General features: G+C 38.7%; 1 protein-coding gene across 1 annotated transcript; it reads left to right on the forward strand.

Annotated features, from left to right (window-relative positions):
- The first annotated feature begins 4,225 nt into the window (after positions 1-4,225).
- LOC112756534 (protein FAR1-RELATED SEQUENCE 9-like) lies at positions 4,226-5,224 on the forward strand. Its single transcript, XM_025805154.1, has one exon. The coding sequence runs from the start codon at positions 4,226-4,228 to the stop codon at positions 5,222-5,224; it is 999 nt and encodes a 332-aa protein (XP_025660939.1).
- Positions 5,225-19,308: the final 14,084 nt, after the last annotated feature.

Consider the following 19,308-nt stretch of genomic DNA (forward strand, 5'->3'; position numbering starts at 1 on the left):
GCTCAGCTTTTGAGGAGGAAAGTACTTGGCTAAGAAAGTCGTGACCAGCTTATCCCAAGAGTTCAGGCTGTCTTTGGGTTGAGAATCCAACCATAATCTAGCTCTGTCTCTTACAGCAAAAGGGAAAAGCATGAGCCTGTAGACTTTAGGATTTACTCCATTAGTCTTAACAGTATCACATATCTGCAAGAATTCAGTTAAGAACTGAAAAGGATCTTCAGATGGAAGTCCATGAAACTTGCAGTTCTGCTGCATCAGAGAAACTAATTGAGGTTTCAGCTCAAAGTTGTTTGCTCCAATGGCAGGAATGGAGATGCTTCTTCCATGTAAATTGGAATTAGGTGCATTAAAGTCACCAAGCATCTTCCTTACATTATTATTATTTTTGGCTGCCATCTCCTTTTCCTGTTCGAAAATTTCTGAAAGGTTATCTCTGGATTGTTGTATTTTAGCTTCTCTTAATTTTTTTCTTCAGAGTCCTTTCAGGTTCTGGATCTGCTTTAACAAGAATGTTCTTGTCCTTGCTCCTGCTCATATGACAAAGAAGATGGCACAGAAAAAATAGTAATAATAATATGGATCCTTTATACCACAGTATAGGGATTCCCTTATGTGAGTAGAAGAAAAGAGGAAGAAATTCGAACACAGATAGAAGAGGGGGTTCGAATTTGGTGATGATGTGAGGAAGAGATGTTAGTTAATGAATGAATAAATAGAATAGGATGAGAGAGAAGGAGGGAATTTTCGAAAATTATTTTTTGAAAAGGAGTTAGTGATTTTTGAAAATGGTTTTTGAAAAATTGTTAGTAATTTTCGAAGATTAAGTTTAAAAAAATAAAATAATTAATAAATTAAAAAGAAATTTTGAAAAAGGGGAGAGATATTTTCGAAAATGAGAGAGAGAGAGTTAGTTGGGTGGTTTTGAAAAAGTTAAGAAACAAACAAAAAGTTAGTTAGTTAGTTGAAACAAATTTTTAAGAAGATAAGAAGTTAGGAAGTTAGAGAAGATATTTTGAAATCAAATTTTGAAAAAGATAAGATAAGAAGATATTTTTGAAAAGATATGATAGAAATTAGTTTTGAAAAAGATTTGATTTTTAAAATCACAATTAATGACTTGATTCACAAGAAATCATAAGATATGATTCTAGAACTTAAAGTTTGAATCTTTCTTAACAAGCAAGTAACAAACTTGAAATTTTTGAATCAAAACATTAATTGTTTATGTTATTTTCGAAAATTTGATATAAAAATAAGAAAACGATTTTTGAAAAATATTTTTGGAATTTTCGAAAATAACTAAGAATTTTGAAAAAGATTTGATTTTTGAAAAAGATTTTGAAAAAGATAAGATTTTCAAATTGAAAATTTGATTTGACTCATAAGAAACAACTTGATTTTAAAATTTTTTGAAAAAGTCAACTCAAATTTTCGAATTTGATGAGAGAAAAAGGGAAACATATTTTTTTGATTTTTTGAAAATTTTTTTTTTTTTGAAAACATGAAAATTATGCAATGCATGAAATTTTTAGATCAAAACAATGAATGCATGCAAGAATGCTATGAATGTCAAGATGAACACCAAGAACACTATGAAGATCATGATGAACATCAAGAACATATTTTTGAAAAATTTTTAATGCAAAGAAAACATGCAAGACACCAAACTTAGAATTCTTTAATGCTTACGCACTAAGAATTCAAGAATGCATATGATAAACATGAAAAGACACAAAACAAAAAATCATCAAGATCAAACAAGAAGACTTACCAAGAACAACTTGAAGATCATGAAGAACACTAAATGCATGAAATTTTCGAAAAATGCAAGATGCATATGCAAGTGACACCAAACTTATGATATGACTCAAGACTCAAACAAGAAACACAAAAATATTTTTGATTTTTATGATTTTCTAATTTTTTTGGATTTTTATTTTATATTTTTCGAAAAAATTCTTTTGAAAAAGAAAATACGGATTCCAAAATTTTTAATATGAATTCCAGGAATCTTGCCATGTTAATCTTAAAGCTCCAATCAAAGGGTCAGGCATGGCTTAATAGCCAGCCAAGCTTTAATCAAAATATGAGTGTAATTCAGACATGACAAGCCTAACATGCTCTATCCAAAAGAATTGGACATGACTCCACTGAGGTAATTAGTTGAAAGCCAATCCCAAAGCAGTTTGGGTATGGCTTTACAGCCAGATAGGCTTCAACATGCTTCATGAGACACTAGAATTCATTCTTAAAAATTTTGAAGCCATAGAATAATTTATTTTTGAAAACAAATATTTTTTTTTTCGAAAACAGATGAGAAATTTTTGAAAGATTTTTGAAAAATTTTTTTTTTGAAAATAAAATAAAAAGAAAATTACCTAATCTGAGCAACAAGATGAACCGTCAGTTGTCCAAACTCGAACAATCCCCGGCAACGGCGCCAAAAACTTGGTGCACGAAATTGTGATGTCCAGGCTCGAACAATCCCTGGTAATGGCTCCAAAGCTTGGTGCTTTGATCTTAATTCATAATTGTCACAACTTCGATACAACTAACCAGCAAGTGCACTGGGTCGTCCAAGTAATACCTTACGTGAGTAAGGGTCGAATCCCACGGAGATTGTTGGTATGAAGCAAGCTATGGTCACCTTGTAAATCTCAGTCAGGCAGATATAAAGTGATAATGGTGTTTTTGAATAATATATAATAGAATAGGGATAGAGGTACTTATGTAAATCATTGGTGAGAGTTTCAGATAAGCGAATAGAGATGCTTTTCGTTCCTCTGAACCTCTGCTTTCCTGCTAACTTCATCCAATCTGTCTTACTCCTTTCCATGGCTGGCTGTATGCAAGGGCATCACCGTTGTCAGTGGCTACATCCCCTCCTCTCAGTGAATAATATGCTCACGCACCCTGTCACAACACGGCTATTCATCTGTCGGTTCCCGATCATGCTGGAATAGGATTCACCCTCCTTTTGCGTCTGCCACCAACGCCCAGCACTCGCGAGTTTGAAGCTCGTCACAGTCATTCAATCATTGAATCCTACTCAGAATACCACAGACAAGGTTTAGACCTTCCGGATTCTCTTGAATGCCGCCATCATTCTAGCTTACGCCACGAAGATTCTGGTTAGGAGATCTAAGAGATATTCATTCTAGCTTAATTCATGTAGAACAGAAGTGTTTGTCAGGCACGCGTTCATAAGGGAGAAGGATGATGAGCGTCACACATAATCATCACCTTCATCACGTTCTTGGGTGCGAATGGATATCTTAGAAGCGAAATAAGAAGAATTGAATAGAAAACAGTAGTACTTTGCATTAATCTTTGAGGAACAGCAGAGCTCCACACCTTAATCTATGGAGTGTAGAAACTCTACCGTTAAAAATACATAAGTGAAGGTCCAGGCATGGCCGAGATGGCCAGCCCCCAAAACGTGATCAAAGGGTCATAAGGTAATCCAAAGATACCTAATACAATAGTAAGAGGTCCTATTTATAATAAACTAGCTACTAGGGTTTACATGAGTAAGTATTTGATGTATAAATCCACTTCCGGGGCCCACTTGGTGTGTGTTTGGGCTGAGCTTAAGTGTTGTACGTGCAGAGGTCATTTGTGGAGTTGAACGCCAGTTTTTGTGCCAGTTTGGGCGTTCAACTCTGGTTTTGGATCCTTTTCTGGCGCTGGACGCCAGATTTGGGTAGAAAGCTGGCGTTGAACGCCAGTTTATGTCGTCTATTCTTGGCCAAAGTATGGACTATTATATATTTCTGGAAAGCCCTGGATGTCTACTTTCCAACGCAATTGGAAGCGCGCCATTTCGAGTTCTGTAGCTCCAGAAAATCCACTTTGAGTGCAGGGAGGTCAGAATCCAACAGCATCAGCAGTCCTTTTTCAACCTCTGAATCTGATTTTTGCTCAAGTCCCTCAATTTTAGCCAGAAAATACCTGAAATCACAGAAAAACACACAAACTCATAGTAAAGTCCAGAAATGTGAATTTAACACAAAATCTATTAAAAACATCCCTAAAAGTAACTAGATCCTACTAAAAACATACTAAAAACAATGTCAAAAAGCGTATAAATTATCCGCTCATCAGAGCCCCATCCTTTGTGATAACTGATGGGGCAAGGGCAATAAATAATGCGATTGAGGAAGTATTCCCTAGTACTCACCACAGATTGTGTGCTTGGCATCTTCTGCATAATGCAACGACAAATATGTGTAGTCCTCGTTTCACATCTAAGTTTAAGGATTGTATGTTAGGAGATTATGAGATTCCAGTGTTCTGTAACAAGTGGCAAACATTGGTAGAGGAATTTGGGGTTGAGGAAAAGGAATGGCTAAATGAAATTTATGAGAAACGTCGATCATGGGCAACATGTTACATCCGAGGGAAGTTCTTTGCTGGATTTAGGACTATATCACGCTGCGAGGGTTTGCATTCATTGATTAAGAAATATACTAAGCCTCATTATGAATTATCCGAGTTCATTGAGAACTTCCAACGAATGTTGGGCCATATGCGGTTTAGGGAATTTTATGCTGAATATGAATCTGCTCGTGGAGTTCCAGTTATGCAAACTTGTATTGAACCCCTTGAGATGTGTGCTGCTGATACTTACACAAGGGAGGTATTCTTTTTATTTAGGCCTATTCTTGTTCGGTTGGATGCAATGAAAGTCTTGGATTACCAAACAAGAGATAATAGTGTAATTTATTATGTTTGTAGGTATGCCAAACCAACAAACGTGTGGGTGGTTGAGAGCGTAGATAATGGTAACGTAATCACTTGTTCATGCATGCGTATGGAATCATTCGGCATTCCCTGTGAACACATTATCTCTGTATTGGTTCGTAGGGATGTGCGCGAAATCCCTAAATGTCTAGTGTTGCATAGATGGACTAAGAAAGCAAAAGAATCTATGTCTGAGCCAAGTAGTTTTACTAGCGAATTACAAGCTAGCAGTCGACTTTGTATCCTCAATGAGTATGCTAGGATGATGTCAGAGGTTGCATGTGCTACTACAGAGAGGTTCCATGAAACAAGGGATCTTATGCTTGATCTTTATAGCTCATACAAAGCACTAGATGAAGGGAACACGCCTTCGAAACCTGGACTGGGAGGTGGTACCAATCCTAAAGGGCTAGTGGTCAGAAAAAGTCCCAACGTTGCAGCAATTGCAAGAAACCTAGTCATAATAAAACTTCTTGTTTAAAGCACAATGAAAATGCTTTCAGTACACAAGGTAGCTTTACCCGTCAAACTGATGTAAGTGGACAAAAATGATATATAATTTTTTATTCACTCACTTGATATTGGAACTGCTCCACGATCCTAATTTAAAGTGTCATTGATGTATAAAATTTGGGTGGTTGTAGGCAATTTATGATGGTGAATGCATGGATAATGTGGAATAGGAAACTCAAGAGTGGTGGTGAACCTTGGGATTAGATGTAGCTTTGTTCGTGATTAATTTTGATAGTTGATTAGGGGAATATGCAGTTACTAACTAAACTATAAATTATTAATGTTTCTTTTGTTTATTCTTAATGGTTGATTTTAATTTAGGGCAATTAATTAAGTTGTTATGGGAAGACTTATTATTAGAGGCTTGCTACCCATACAAGCCTTTTTGGCTTACAAGTTATACAAGCTGCCCAAGCCCAACAAAAAACGATGTGCACCCACACTTCACACTCGAACGTGAAAATCACGTGCGTTACTCAACCGTTTCACTTGCTCCAAAGTGTGCTCATAATGAAAAACTCTTCCTATTCTTCCTCAATCAATACACAAACGCTCGAGATTCAAGCGACGTTCAAAACAAAAAAAAGCTCTGAAGAAACCGTCCAAGTCCTCACAAAAAGTACAACAAATCAAAAAGCAAATATTCAAATCTCCATAAAAAAACACCAAAAAAAACGAACAAACATCATTCAAGGTACTGTTTCATTTTTCATCTAGGTTTTCACATTTCTATTTCTGATTTCGAAATCAAAGTACTATATCGTGGTATTTTTCTCTCTGTTTGACTGTTCTAGGTTTAGATCTCATATTACTGTTCTAATGAAACTAGGTTTAGAACTCTTCAAGTCGTTTACGCTATTTTACGTAGTTCAAGTGAAATGATATTTGGGTGTATACATATAAACTCTATTTTGTGAACACTAGGAGGCCTTTTAAGTAGGGTTGTATACATATAAACTGTGTATGGAGCATTTTTGGGTGTATATGTCAGTATAGAATGTGACTGGTGCTTCTAGTGGCATTTTGAACTAAAATATCATTCTGAACTCATTTAATTTATGATTTTACTTGTTTGGTTGAGTTGAATGTGATTTTGAACTCATTTAATTTTGTTTAATTGAAAAAAACAAAATGTGTATATGACTGGATTTGGGTGTTTGTGGCTGGAATTTGAGTGCATGTGACTGGTTTTTAGGTGTATAGCTCTTGTATTTGAGTACATTTTTTATCTATTAACAGTATTTCTTTTTCCTTGCAGTAAAAATGACAACCAAAAATCAAAGTGGAAAAAAATACAATGTAAGTGAATATATATATCTTACAACAAGTCAATTTTTTCTAATACAAATATAGGTTATTTAAATAACTCTAATTTTGCTTTGTTTACAGCAAACCAGAGACTTGAAGTGTGCTACCAGACTACTGAGCAAAAAATTTGAAAAGATAAGTGAACCGAAGAAAGTAATTGTTCGTGAATTAGGATTTGGGGGACTCATGCACATCCCGCCTATGAATGTGCCTCACAAAATTTTAAAGGAGTTGACTAACTCCTTTAAATTGGGGAAAAACACTCTGGAAACCAGCTATGGTTCCTTTAAGATTAGACCGAAAACAATAGGGGATGCCCTTGGCCTCAATGCATCAGGTAACCGATTACAGAAAACCTCTATAGTTCCATTATCTGTAATATATTCTTCGCAATATCTTATTCTGATCTCATGTAATCAAGTAATAGATTTAGATGCATATGAGTGATATTTGGGTGCACATGAGTGATATCTGGGTGCATGTGAATGATATTTGGGTGCACATGAGCGATATTTGGGGTGCATGTGAATGATATTTAGGTGCACACGAGTGATATTTGGGTTCATATGAATCATATTTGGGTGCATTTCAGGTAATAAATTGTTTTCTTTTTTGTAGAAGATCTATTTCCTGATAAAGTGAGTTATAAGAATCTCTCCGAAGAGAACCAACTCATTTTTAGAAGGTTCCAGGGCAACACTCTGAAGCAGCTAACCGATGAGATGATGAGCATCGGTGTTGAAAATAAATAAGATCGGCTGATGTTTAAGAGGATTTTCATCCTCTATATTCAGATGGCGTTCTTGCTGCCAAGTACAATAACCAAAGTATCACCTGCGCACATAGCTCCAATTTTTCAGATGGAGAAAATAGCAAAGGGTAACTGGGGAGCCCATGTGCTAAATTTCATCATTAAAGGCATAACAAACTTCCGTCTGAAAAAGAAAAAACCAATCGACGGGTGCCTCTATGCCTTGATGATAATATCTATGTCTCTAAAAACAAGGAGAAGAAAGGAGAGGAAAAAGCTGTAGTGTCCTGGGTTAGCAACTGGAACAGAGAGCAGCTGGTTGCAAGAATTAGAGCAGAGATAGATGGCCATATGGTAAGCAAACAGAATACGTTCTCTAATTTGTGTGTGTTTTATTTATCTAGATGCTATAAACTAACATTTCTATTGTTTCAGGGCATCGTCAAGATGGCGGAGACAAAAAACAAATTGAAAGAAATGAAAGAAAAAGAAAAGAAAGAAGAAAAGAAAAAAACAAAAAAAAGAAATCAAGTTCTTCCTCTGAGAATGATTCATCAGAGAATGATGTTGATGTTTCCTCTGAGTCTGAGTCGGAAGAAGACTCAGAGGAACCTACAAGGAAACAACCCAAAAGGGGAGCCAAAATATAAGTGTTCCGAGGGTTACCTGAAACTGTAGGTCGATCTCGGACGAGATCTTCTGTACTGGTCAGAGTTGACATGTCCGGCTGGCGGATGGCAGCCGGAGCTGGTGCATCCGACTTGTTAGACTGATAGCGCTGCTGATTCTCTGTCACCGAAAGGTGGGGGGTACCTGCAAGGGACTCTGATGCTTAAGTTAGCAAGGGTATTAAGCAGATTTTTAGTAGAATCAGAGTATGAGTTATACCTGGGTGCTCCAGTGTATTTATAATAGTGTGTGATGACCTTCTTAGATAGGTAAGTTAGCTATCTTATCTTATCTTATCTTTTGGCGAGGTCAGCTTATCTTCAATGGAACCGTCCTTATCTCTATAAGCTTGGGCTGCCTTTGGATCTGGGTCGTATTCCTTGAGTTGGGCCCTTTTTTGGGCTTTCCTGTCGATTTGGCCAACCTCTTTTAGGAAGAGGTCGGATAGTCTGACCTGAAGAGGTTGGTCGCTTTGTCGCCAATCATCCCGGGTCGGATAGCTCGACCCAGGGTATGAATAGTGCCCCTGCTTGAGTTCGGTCTTCTTTTTTGAGGTCGAGTCCTTGACTTCGGTCCTTCTCTAGTGAAGCTAAACTCAAGCATTTAGTCGATTCCTTTCTTTGTAGAACCTTTTTGAATGTGGAACGTTTTCCTTTAAAAGCGCGCGCTTTTATATCAGCGCTTTGTTCTTGGGAACATGCGAGGGTTTAATACCTTCATTAATTGGTATTGATTGCCCCGTTTCTCTTGGCTTTATTTTGAATTTTGCAATTTAGAAATGGTTTCTCTTCTTCGTAACCTCCCTTATTTTTCTTTCTTTCTGTTTTTCGCCTAGAGTTCATAGTTTCTCCTTGCGACGCCTGCTTACTACTGCTTTCTGTGGAAGAGGGGTGATTCTGGATTTCACCTTCCGTTTCCTACTTTTGGCGGGTTTTTCCGTTCGAGGGGTGGCTCTTTCGCCTGCCGCTTTTGCTCTTCAGCTTTCTTTTGAGGTTTTCTCCTATTTTTCCAGGTTTGATTTTTCTTCCTTTCTCTTTTCTGTGTCACTTTTTTGTGTCTGATTTTGAGAAATTTTTTATTTTGCTTGGAGAAAGTTTCGATCTTTCTGCTTTTGCTGTGCCTGATTGCTGTTGTAATGTGTGTTCTGGGAGTTTCTTCGCCTTTTTGCATGAACCTTTTTGCCTTTCCTGTTGTTTGATGCTTTTAGGGCTTTTGCATGTTATCACCATTTCTGTTTGTGCTTTTGATGATGGTTTTGTTTGATTTTGAAAAAAGGTTGTGCCTTTGACGATTTCTGCTTGGCATGTTTGATGTTGGCGATGCTTTTTGCTGATTGACTGTAAAAAGATAGTGGCTTTGATGACTTTTTGTGTTTTGACTTTCTTTTTTGAAATGTTTGTTATTTGAAATCTTCTTTTCTTGTTTGAGAGATGCCGGGACGTAAGCTGTAGATTTTTTCTGAAACCTTGCTTTGTTACTGCCTCCAAAGGATGCCCCAGGACTTTGGTTTGAGTCTTGGGGCTTTCCTTTTCTGTTTGTTCTTCTGTATCATATTAGTCGAGTTGTTATGCCCCTCGTCCGAGATGTTTTTTAGTAATCCAATCTTCTTTTCTTATTGTAGGATTAGTTGGCCTCATGTCTTCTCGCAATAACATTGTAGAGATGTCTTCTAAAGTTCCCGAGGGGATGTCTGATTGGCTGGACTCCCTTGTCTTAATGTGTGTCTCTGTGGTGGACACTGATTTTTGTGTAGAGCTGAGAAAACGACATAGGATTTGTGGTAACAGTGCCCGAGAGAGGGATTATGAGCTTGTAGCGCCCGACTCTGACGAGAGGGTTTGTTTTCCTACTTCGGTCAGGGGGGAGCGTCCTTTCTTCTATGCCTATGAATATTTCTTCAGCCAGTTGGACATTACTTTTCCATTTACTGCTTTCGAGACCGACTTGTTGTGGTCATGTAACATTGCCCCATCCCAGCTTCATCCAAATTCTTGGGGTTTTATCAAGATCTTTCAGCTGCTTTGCCAAGAGTTAGGCGTAACAACATCTCAAACTCTTTTCCTTTATCTTTTTGTTTCTGCCAAGCCTGGTGCCTCTTCTAAAAAGAAAGCTTCCTGGGTTTCTTTCAGGTCTGCCCAGGGTCATAAAGTTTTTGCCATGTACGATGAGTCTTTTAAGGACTTTAAGAATTATTTCTTTAGAGTCCGTGCTGTTAAGGGGGTCCGCCCCTTTTTTCTTGATGAGAATGACGAGCTTGCTTTCCCTCTAGAGTGGCAGAAGGATGTGAGAGTGTCTCGTTATACATGGGAGATGCTTGACGAGGTTGAGCGAGCTTTTGTTATTGTTCTTGAAGATTTATGGGGGAACCACCCCATCTTGATACAAAAAGGTTTTTGAATGACCCATCCCTGGTTTGAACTGTTTTGGATACTATCTGACTTGTTTCTGCATTTGTTTCTTAGTTTTGCTTCCTCTTTTACTGTGGTTGATTCTGTTTTTTCAGAGATGTCAAAGAAGAATGATTCCATGAAGGCCTTCAAAAAGCCAAGGAAGACTGCTGCTGCTCAAACTATCTCGGCCAAGGCATGGGAGAGGGATCTTCTCAAGTTCAGGTGAAGCCGCTGATGCGGGCAGAAATTGGTGAATTAAAAATTATTAAAATATATACGTTGCAAGTATAGTTCTTAACTCACCAGAAATTCACTTATTAATTTAAAAAGGTGTCACAGAAAATTGAAATTAAAATACTGGGAGTATGAATCCCAGGTCGTCTCCCAACGAGTTGCAGAAAAGGGTGCTATTTTATTAATCGGAGGTTTTCAAAAAGGTTTGAGTTGAGTAAACAGGAAATTAAATTGGAGAATTTGAATAATGTAAATAAAAGCCTTGACTGGGAGTTGATTAGTTGGAATCCCTATTGTTATTGGAATACTCTCAAGATTATTTGATAATTAAAGGTTGTCCTGTTTAGTTATCCTTTACTAGGTAAGGGCAAGTCAAACAAGTTGGAATGCTACATCTGTTCACAAATTGCAATCCACTTAATTAAAAGAGATTGGTGTCAGTGACTAGAAGGCAATCCAACCATAAACCTAATCACAATATTTCTTTCAATCCTTCCAACTCAAGAGTTCCTTTCAATCAACTTCCCATCAAGTTAGGGAACTACTCGCTCTTTGTGAATACGAAATCCATAACATATGAAAGGGAATTAAAAGAAGACATTGTAAATAAAAATCAAAATAATCAATTAAAAATAAAAATAATCCTTGTATTACTTAATCAAAAAAAATATTCCAATGGTGAAATTAAACAAAGCAAAGGACATGGAAGAGTAAGCCAAGTAAAGAAAACGAACTAGAATGACGAAGTCTTGATGAAGTGATAACTCTTCTCAATATCCCAATGCAAAAAGCAATCGAAAATTAAATCCTAAGGACTATGAATGTGTAGAGAGAAAACCTAGGGGAGGAGTAAAAACTAGATCTAAAACTAAAAACTGTGTAGAATGAATGTGTCTCTGGTTTTTGCATGTTCTCTGGCTCTAGTCTGCTGTCCTGGGCCGAAAACTGGGTCAAAATAGGGTCCAAAATTGCCCCAGCGAATTCTGCAGATTATGCAGATCGCGCATGTCACGCGATCGCGTCATCCATGCGGACGCGTCATTCGTGTTTTTCCCTGCCACGAGTTTGCATCGTCCATGCCTCCGCGTCACTTGTGCTTTTCCAATCCGCGCAGTCGCGTGAGCCATGCGGCCGCGTCACTGCGATTTCTCCTCTTTCGCGCGGTCGCGTGAGCCATGCGACCACGTCACTTCTTGCTGGTTATCTCCTCAATTTCTTGTGTTCCTTCCATTTTTGCTAGCTTCCTTTCCAATTTGCAACTCATTCATGCCCTATAAAGCCTGAAACACTTAACACACGGATCACGGCATCGAATGGAATAAAGGAGAATTAAAAATACATAATTAAAAGTCTCTAGGAAGCAATTTTCAAACCTGTAATAATTTTAGGAAGGAAATATGAATACATGCTAAATTAATGAATAAGTGGGTAAAGATCATGATAAAACCACACAATTAAACACAATATAAACCATAAAATAGTGGTTTATCAACCTCCCCACACTTAAACATTAGCATGTCCTCATGCTTAATTGAAGGAGATAAAGTAAATAAGTATGAACATGTAGAAACTCATGCAATGCAATGCAATCCTATATATATGAATGCAAATATATAATTCTTGTCCACTTGATCAAAAGTAAATAAGCTCTTCAAAACAATTACAAATCGAATTCTACTAATTCTATCATTATACAGTAAGACAGATAAAGTGCAAGAAGATAGCTCATGAAAGCAGGGAACATGGAAATTCAAGCATTGAATCCCTCACTGATGATGTATGTACGCTCTAATCTCTCTAGTGTATAGGGTAATCACTCTATCCTTCTCTAATCATGCTCTCTAACTTTTGTTCTTCTCCTAACCAATCAACAACAGTTAATATACCAATGCAAACATCATGAGGTCTTTTCAAGGTTGTAATGGGGCCAAGGTAGGGGTAGGGATACATATATGGTTAAGTGAGCTTATAAATTGAATCTTTAATTAACCCAAGCTTTAACCCAACCTATATCTATTTAATGTAATCTTAGAATTCATACCTAGCTACCAGAATTCCCTTTTACATTCCATACTCATGTATCAACTTTTTATTTTAATTTTATCATATGTGCATTGATCTTTGAGTTATTAATTCATCATTGGGGTAATTTTGTCCCCTTATTTATTTATTGATTTTTTTTAGACATAAAAATAAACATAGCTTATCAATGCACATAGATTTTTAATTTTTTTATAGTTTCACATGAGTTGGTATCCAAATTCCCATTGTATTATCATGACACATTCCTTTAATAACTTTTGTTTCCACAATTTCCCATATTTAACTAGCACACACAATTCTATCTTAAGCTAACCAAAGATTCAATTTGGGATATACAATTGTTTTTTCGCTTAAGGCTAGTACTGTGGTGAAATATAAAACAAATGGGATTTAAAGGCTCAAAGTGGTTAACAAAGGTAATTGAAAAGGGTAGGCTTAATTTGGATAAGTGAGTTTAAACAATTAATGGCCTCAATCATGTGCAAGCATACAAATATAATAAATATTGGACATATAAGATGAAACAAAATATAGATTACAATCATAGAGAAGTAAACACACAAGAATAAAATAATTATGGTTAAATAATGTAACCATGCATAAAGGCTCAAATCTTCACAGGTTGTGTGTTCTTTAGCTCAAAAATCATGTTCCAAATACAACTTCAAACAGATTTATCATAAAAATTTTTAAAAATTAGTGAAATTTTGTTCCAAAGATAGAGTCTTAGAAGAAACTTATTGTCTTTTCAATCAAGTAGAACATGCATGGAACTAACCTATTACTATGCAATTTATCCTATTCTATAAAAGAAAGAAAATCTAACTAAATATCCTAATTTATTGGTGCTAGGGAAGAGAAATTACCTCCAGAAGTCAGGTACTGACCGACCTCCCCACACTTAAGGCTTTGCACCATCCCCGGTGCCATCTGTCAGGAACAGGGATGGGCTGGTAGCAGTATCTCCACAGTCGGGGCCATCATAGCTCCCTGTGCTGGTAAAAGAAATGAATTCCGGGGTGTCTAAGTCTTGGAATTTTCCCTTAAGTAGCTCCTTGAGGTGTTTGAATCGGCGTTCGTTACGGCGCTCTCTTAACTTCGCTTTCTGTTCTTGCCGATCTAACCTTTTGATTATCTGCTGGAGCAGTTCATCTGTTGTAGGTGCTTGTGGTGTTGAAGAAGGAATATCTTCAACCGATGCAGTAGGAAGGCTTGTAGTGGCTACTGGAAATCTGAGGTATTTCCCGTTAGGGACATACTGATCATCCCGTGGAAGCATGGCTTTGGTGTCCCCAGCTCTGTAGGAGACTCTGGCTGCTGAGACAAGATCTGAGACCAAGGCAGGAAAAGGTAAGTTGCCCACAATTTGTACGTGTCCCATGGCATTCCGGATATGTCTTAGTAGATTCAGAGGTTGGTCTGTAAGGATGCACCATAGTAGAACGGCCATGTCCGCAGTGAAGGAGGACTCCTGAGTGCTCGGAAAGACGTAATGGGACATGATCTGTGCCCATACGCGAGCCTCTAAGGTAAGACTTGAAGCCAATATTCCCTTAGGGCGGGTACGATGGTATTCGTAGATCCAACGGCTGCCAGGTGATGCGATAACTCTGAGAATGGCGTCCTAGTCAAATTGGTACATCTGGCACTTGAGTGCGGCTTCTTGAAAGGCGTCCATTCCTTCTAGAATAGGGGGAAGACCCAGAGCTTGTTGAATGGCCTCTTCTGTAATGAGGACTTGCTTCTGACGGACAAAGACAGACTGCAGGGTAGGTAGGTAGAAGTTAGAGTAGAACTCGACTACCCAAGAAAGATTGACCTGCCTAGGCTGTCTCTGTAGGAAACCCCATTGTCTCCGTTCAATTTGCGGCTCAACAAAGGTAGCAATATTGGGTGGGAGGATAAGAAGGTATTCGTTGTTATAGCTCCTTTCTGCCAGGATAGGGAACATCTGCTCACAGTAGTGATTGGGAAATCGCGCAGTGTCCTTTGCTGGAAAGGCTTTCTCCTTTTCATCAACCTTGATGATCCTCTTAACTCTTTTTGTTGAGGGCTTGATTGCAGTTGAAGAAGGCTCTGCCACTAGTGCGCTTTTAGTTCCTCTTCTTGCTGGGGGTTTGGGAGTAGCTTTCTCTTTTCCTTTCTTGGTGGCCATCCTGAAAAAGGGAAGAGAAAGTAAATTAAATTCAAAGAGATATATAGCAAGGAAGAGAACGGAAAAGGTGGTGATGGATGCACATTAGGAGGTAACTGACATTAACACACGCTCATGAGTACATGTGAAAAGTCATCAATAGAAAATAGCTAGTGCATATAATGACAAGTGAATGCAAGGTGTTTATTGGCATGCCGGAAAAGGGCATGAGTAGCATAGATCAAGCATCACTTTGTAACAAACCATCACGTTTGTATTGACAATTAAATTCAATTAATACAATAGTAAAGGGAATTTGTGAAAAGCAAGCATTGAATATTAGAGTGAAGTAATGTAGAAAAGTGCATAATGCCATATGGGCTTTTTCACAAACACATAGCATGCATGGTAAATAAGGTAAAGAAAGTATTAAAGTGAACATGCAAGCAATCCTTTAAGGAAAATAATATATAATTGTCAAACAATTTGCAATAATCCACAAGCATCTAATGAGGAATAATGACTCAAATAAAATTCTAACACCATGTAAAAAGGAAAGAAAAAGAAAGAAAATATGGATAATGAAAAGAAAAAGAAAAGAAAAGAAAATAACATATAAAATAAGAAGAATGATAGAAAAGGAAAGAGGGAAGAAGAAAATAAAACCTTGTTAATGGAGGTGTGAGAGAGAGAGTGAAATGGGAGATAGAAGGAAGAAGGGAGAAGGAAGGAATAAGGAGGGAAAAGAAAAATTAGGATTTGGAGAGGAGAAAGATAAGATATTTTGGCAATTTAGGTTGAGCTGTGCGGCACAAGCGACGCGGCCGCCTGGGACACGCGTTCGCGTGATTGCGCTTTAGTTCAGTTGACGCGGTCGCGTCGGGCACGCGGTCGCATGACCCATGTTATGGTTCTGGCGCGAGTGCATCCTCGCGCCAGCACAACTCTCTGTTCAAATTGATATATTTGCCAAAATTGGGGTGACGCAATCGCGTGGAGCATGCGATCGCGTGAGTGGGCTTCAGAAAGGAATGACGCGGACGCGTGGGGCAGGCGTCCGCGTGGGTAGAATTGTGCATTCAGCACCAATCCAGCACCACTCTCACACGATAATTCGTTGTGCACCCTTTTTACGTCGAAAAGCAGGGCACGCGGTCGCGTGGGTCACGCGGTCGCGTGGGAGGCCATGATTCCCAGGTGACACGGACGCGTGGGGCATGCGTCTGCATGGGTAGAATTGTGCCATTGGCACGCCTCCAGCCACGCTCCAGCGTGACTCTCTGTTCGTTTTTTATTTTCTCCCCTCTCCTTACGACGCGGACGCGTCGCTGATGCGGTCGCGTCGCGTGGCATTTTTTTTAAAAAGTATGTAAATACAGATGCACGAAAGTACTGTTAAAGAGAAGAGTTATTAAATAGGAAAAACTAAAAGTAAAGAAAAGAACGATCATACCATGGTGGGTTGTCTCCCACCTAGCACTTTTCTTTAACGTCCGTAAATTGGACGCTCCACTAGCTCAATCTTCTGTTATGTGGGGATCTTCCAAGAGGAAGATCTCAAGCTCCTTGTTTTTCTGCATCTTCTCGCCATAGTATAGCTTCAGACGTTGTCCATTAACCTTGATAAGTTCAGAGCTTGAAGGATGGCTTAGGTGATAAACTTCGTATGGTTCGGCCTTCTCTACTCTGTATGGACCTTCCCATCGTGATCTCAACTTACCTCGCATGAGCCTCAATCGAGATTTGTAAAGGAGGACTAAACCCCCAGGCTGGAACTCTTTTTTCTTGATGTTCTGATCATGTACAGCCTTCATCTTCTCCTTGTATAGTCTTGAGTTCTCATAAGCTTCTAGGCGAAGGCTTTCCAGTTCTTGCAGTTGCAACTTCCTTTCAGCCCCGACTTTCTCAATTCCCATGTTGCACTCCTTGACTGTCCAAAAGGCTTTGTGCTCCACTTCAACTAGGAGATGACAAGCTTTTCCATAAACTAAGCGGAAAGGACTCATCCCAATGGGTGTTTTATATGCTGTTCTATATGCCCAGACTGCATCTTGTAGCCTGGTGCTCCAGTCTTTTCTATGTGGTTTGACTATCTTCTGCAAGATACGCTTTATTTCGCTGTTTGACACCTCGGCTTGCCCATTGGTTTGAGGATGGTATGCTGTTGCAACATTATGAATTATCCCATGCTTCTTCATTAATCCTGTTAGTCTCCTGTTACAAAAATGGGTGCCTTGATCGCTCACGATTGCTCGTGGTGATCCAAAGCGACAAATAATATGGTTTCTCACAAAGGAAACAACAGTGTTAGCATCATCAGTGCGGGTAGGAATTGCTTCCACCCATTTGGAAACGTAATCCACAGCTAATAATATATAAAAATATCCATTAGAGTTTGGAAATGGACCCATGAAGTCAATGCCCCAAACATCAAAAATTTCACAGAAAAGCATAATTTGTTGAGGCATTTCATCCCTCCTGGATATATTACCAAATTTTTGGCATGGGAGACAAGATTTACAAAACTCAGCGGCGTCTCTAAAAAGAGTAGGCCACCAGAATCCACAGTCTAAGATCTTCCTAGCTGTTCTTTGAGGGCCAAAATGTCCTCCACTCTCAGATGAGTGACAGGCCTCTAAAATGGACTGGAATTCTGATTGAGACACACAACGTCTAATTACCTGATCAGCACCACATCTCCATAAATATGGGTCATCCCATATATAATATTTAGACTCGCTTTTCAGCTTGTCTCTTTGATGCTTAGAAAAGTTTGGAGGAAATGTGCGGCTAACTAGATAATTAGCACAGGTGCATACCAAGGGAATACCTCAGATACTGCTTGCAAGTTATCAAATGAAAAATTATCATCTATAGGAGTAGAATCATCCTTAATGTGCTCAAGGCGACTCAAGTGGTCTGCCACTAAATTCTGGTTACCACTTCTATCCTTTATTTCTAAATCAAATTCTTGTAATAGCAGTATCCAACGTATAAGCCTTGGTTTGGACTCCTTTTTAGCTAATAGATACTTTAAAGCTGCATGGTCCGAATACACTACTACTCTAGTACCAAGTAAATAAGCTCGGAATTTATCCAGAGCAAAAACAATAGTAAGAAGCTCTTTCTCAGTAGTAGTATAATTGGACTGGGCAGTGTCTAAAATCTTAGATGCATAAGCAATAACAAAAGGATCCTTACCTTCACGCTGAGCCAGTGCTGCTCCTACTGCATGGTTGGAAGCATCGCACATGATTTCAAATGGCTGGCTCCAGTCTGGTCCTCTCACAATTGGGGATTGAGTCAGGGCGGCCTTCAGCTTATCAAACGCTTGTTTGCAATCCTCACTGAACTCGAACTCAATATCCTTCTGCAGTAATCTGGATAAGGGAAGTGCTACCTTACTAAAGTCCTTAATAAATCTCCTGTAAAAACCTGCATGGCCAAGGAACGAACGAACTTCCCTCACAGAAAGGGGGGTAAGGTAAACTAGAAATAACATTCACCTTTGCTGGGTCTACAGAAATGCCATTATTAGATACCACATGTCCTAATACAATCCCTTGTTTTACCATAAAGTGACATTTTTCAAAATTTAATACAAGGTTTGTATTAACACATCTATCTAATACTCTAGATAATCCATCTAAGCAAAGGCTAAAAGAATCACCATAAACGCTAAAATCGTCCATAAAAACTTCCATACAGTCCTCAATAAGGTCAGAGAAAAGACTCATCATGCACCTTTGGAAAGTAACTAGTGCATTGCACAAGCCAAAGGGCATTCTCTTGTAAGCATAAGTCCCAAAAGGGCATGTAAAAGTAGTCTTTTCCTGATCCTCAGGAGCTATATGAATCTAGAAATAACCTGTGTAACCATCTAAAAAGCAATAATGTGATTTATCTGACAGGCGATCCAGCATTTGATCAATGAATGAGAGTGGATAGTGATCCTTACGGGTGGCTTGGTTGAGACGCCTGTAATCAATGCAGACTCTCCAAGCGTTCTGAACTCTAGTTGCTATGAGCTCTCCGTGCTCATTCTTTACTGTAGTGACTCCAGACTTCTTGGGCACCACTTGTACTGGGCTAACCCATTCACTATCTGAAATGGGGTAGATGATACCTGCTTCCAATAGTCTGGTCACTTCCTTTTTGACAACTTCCAAGATAGTGGGATTCAATCTTCGTTGGGGTTGACGAACAGGTCTTGCTCCCTCTTCTAAAAATATTCTATGCTCACATAGTTGAGGGTTGATGCCTACTATGTCTGCCAAACTCCACCCAATTGCCTTCTTGTTCCTCCTCAGTACATCAAGTAACTGCTCTTCTTGTTGAGAAGTGAGTTCCCTTGCAATGATAACTGGAAACTTCTGCTCATCCTCAAGATAAGCATATTTTAGATGTGGAGGAAGAGGTTTTAATTCCAACTTCTGATCATGGGCAGGCTCTGGATTTTCTGGAGCTTGTGAAAATGCCGAAGTGCCCTCATTGTCAGTCAAGAGGGTCCCCACACTTGGACC

Source organism: Arachis hypogaea, chromosome 16, assembly GCF_003086295.3.
Source record: "Arachis hypogaea cultivar Tifrunner chromosome 16, arahy.Tifrunner.gnm2.J5K5, whole genome shotgun sequence".
Taxonomy (NCBI): domain Eukaryota; kingdom Viridiplantae; phylum Streptophyta; class Magnoliopsida; order Fabales; family Fabaceae; genus Arachis; species Arachis hypogaea.

Bases quoted from the DNA above. Each gene is read 5' to 3' on its own strand.
- LOC112756534 (XM_025805154.1), top strand. From the start codon at position 4,226: ATGTGTAGTCCTCGTTTCACATCTAAGTTTAAGGATTGTATGTTAGGA.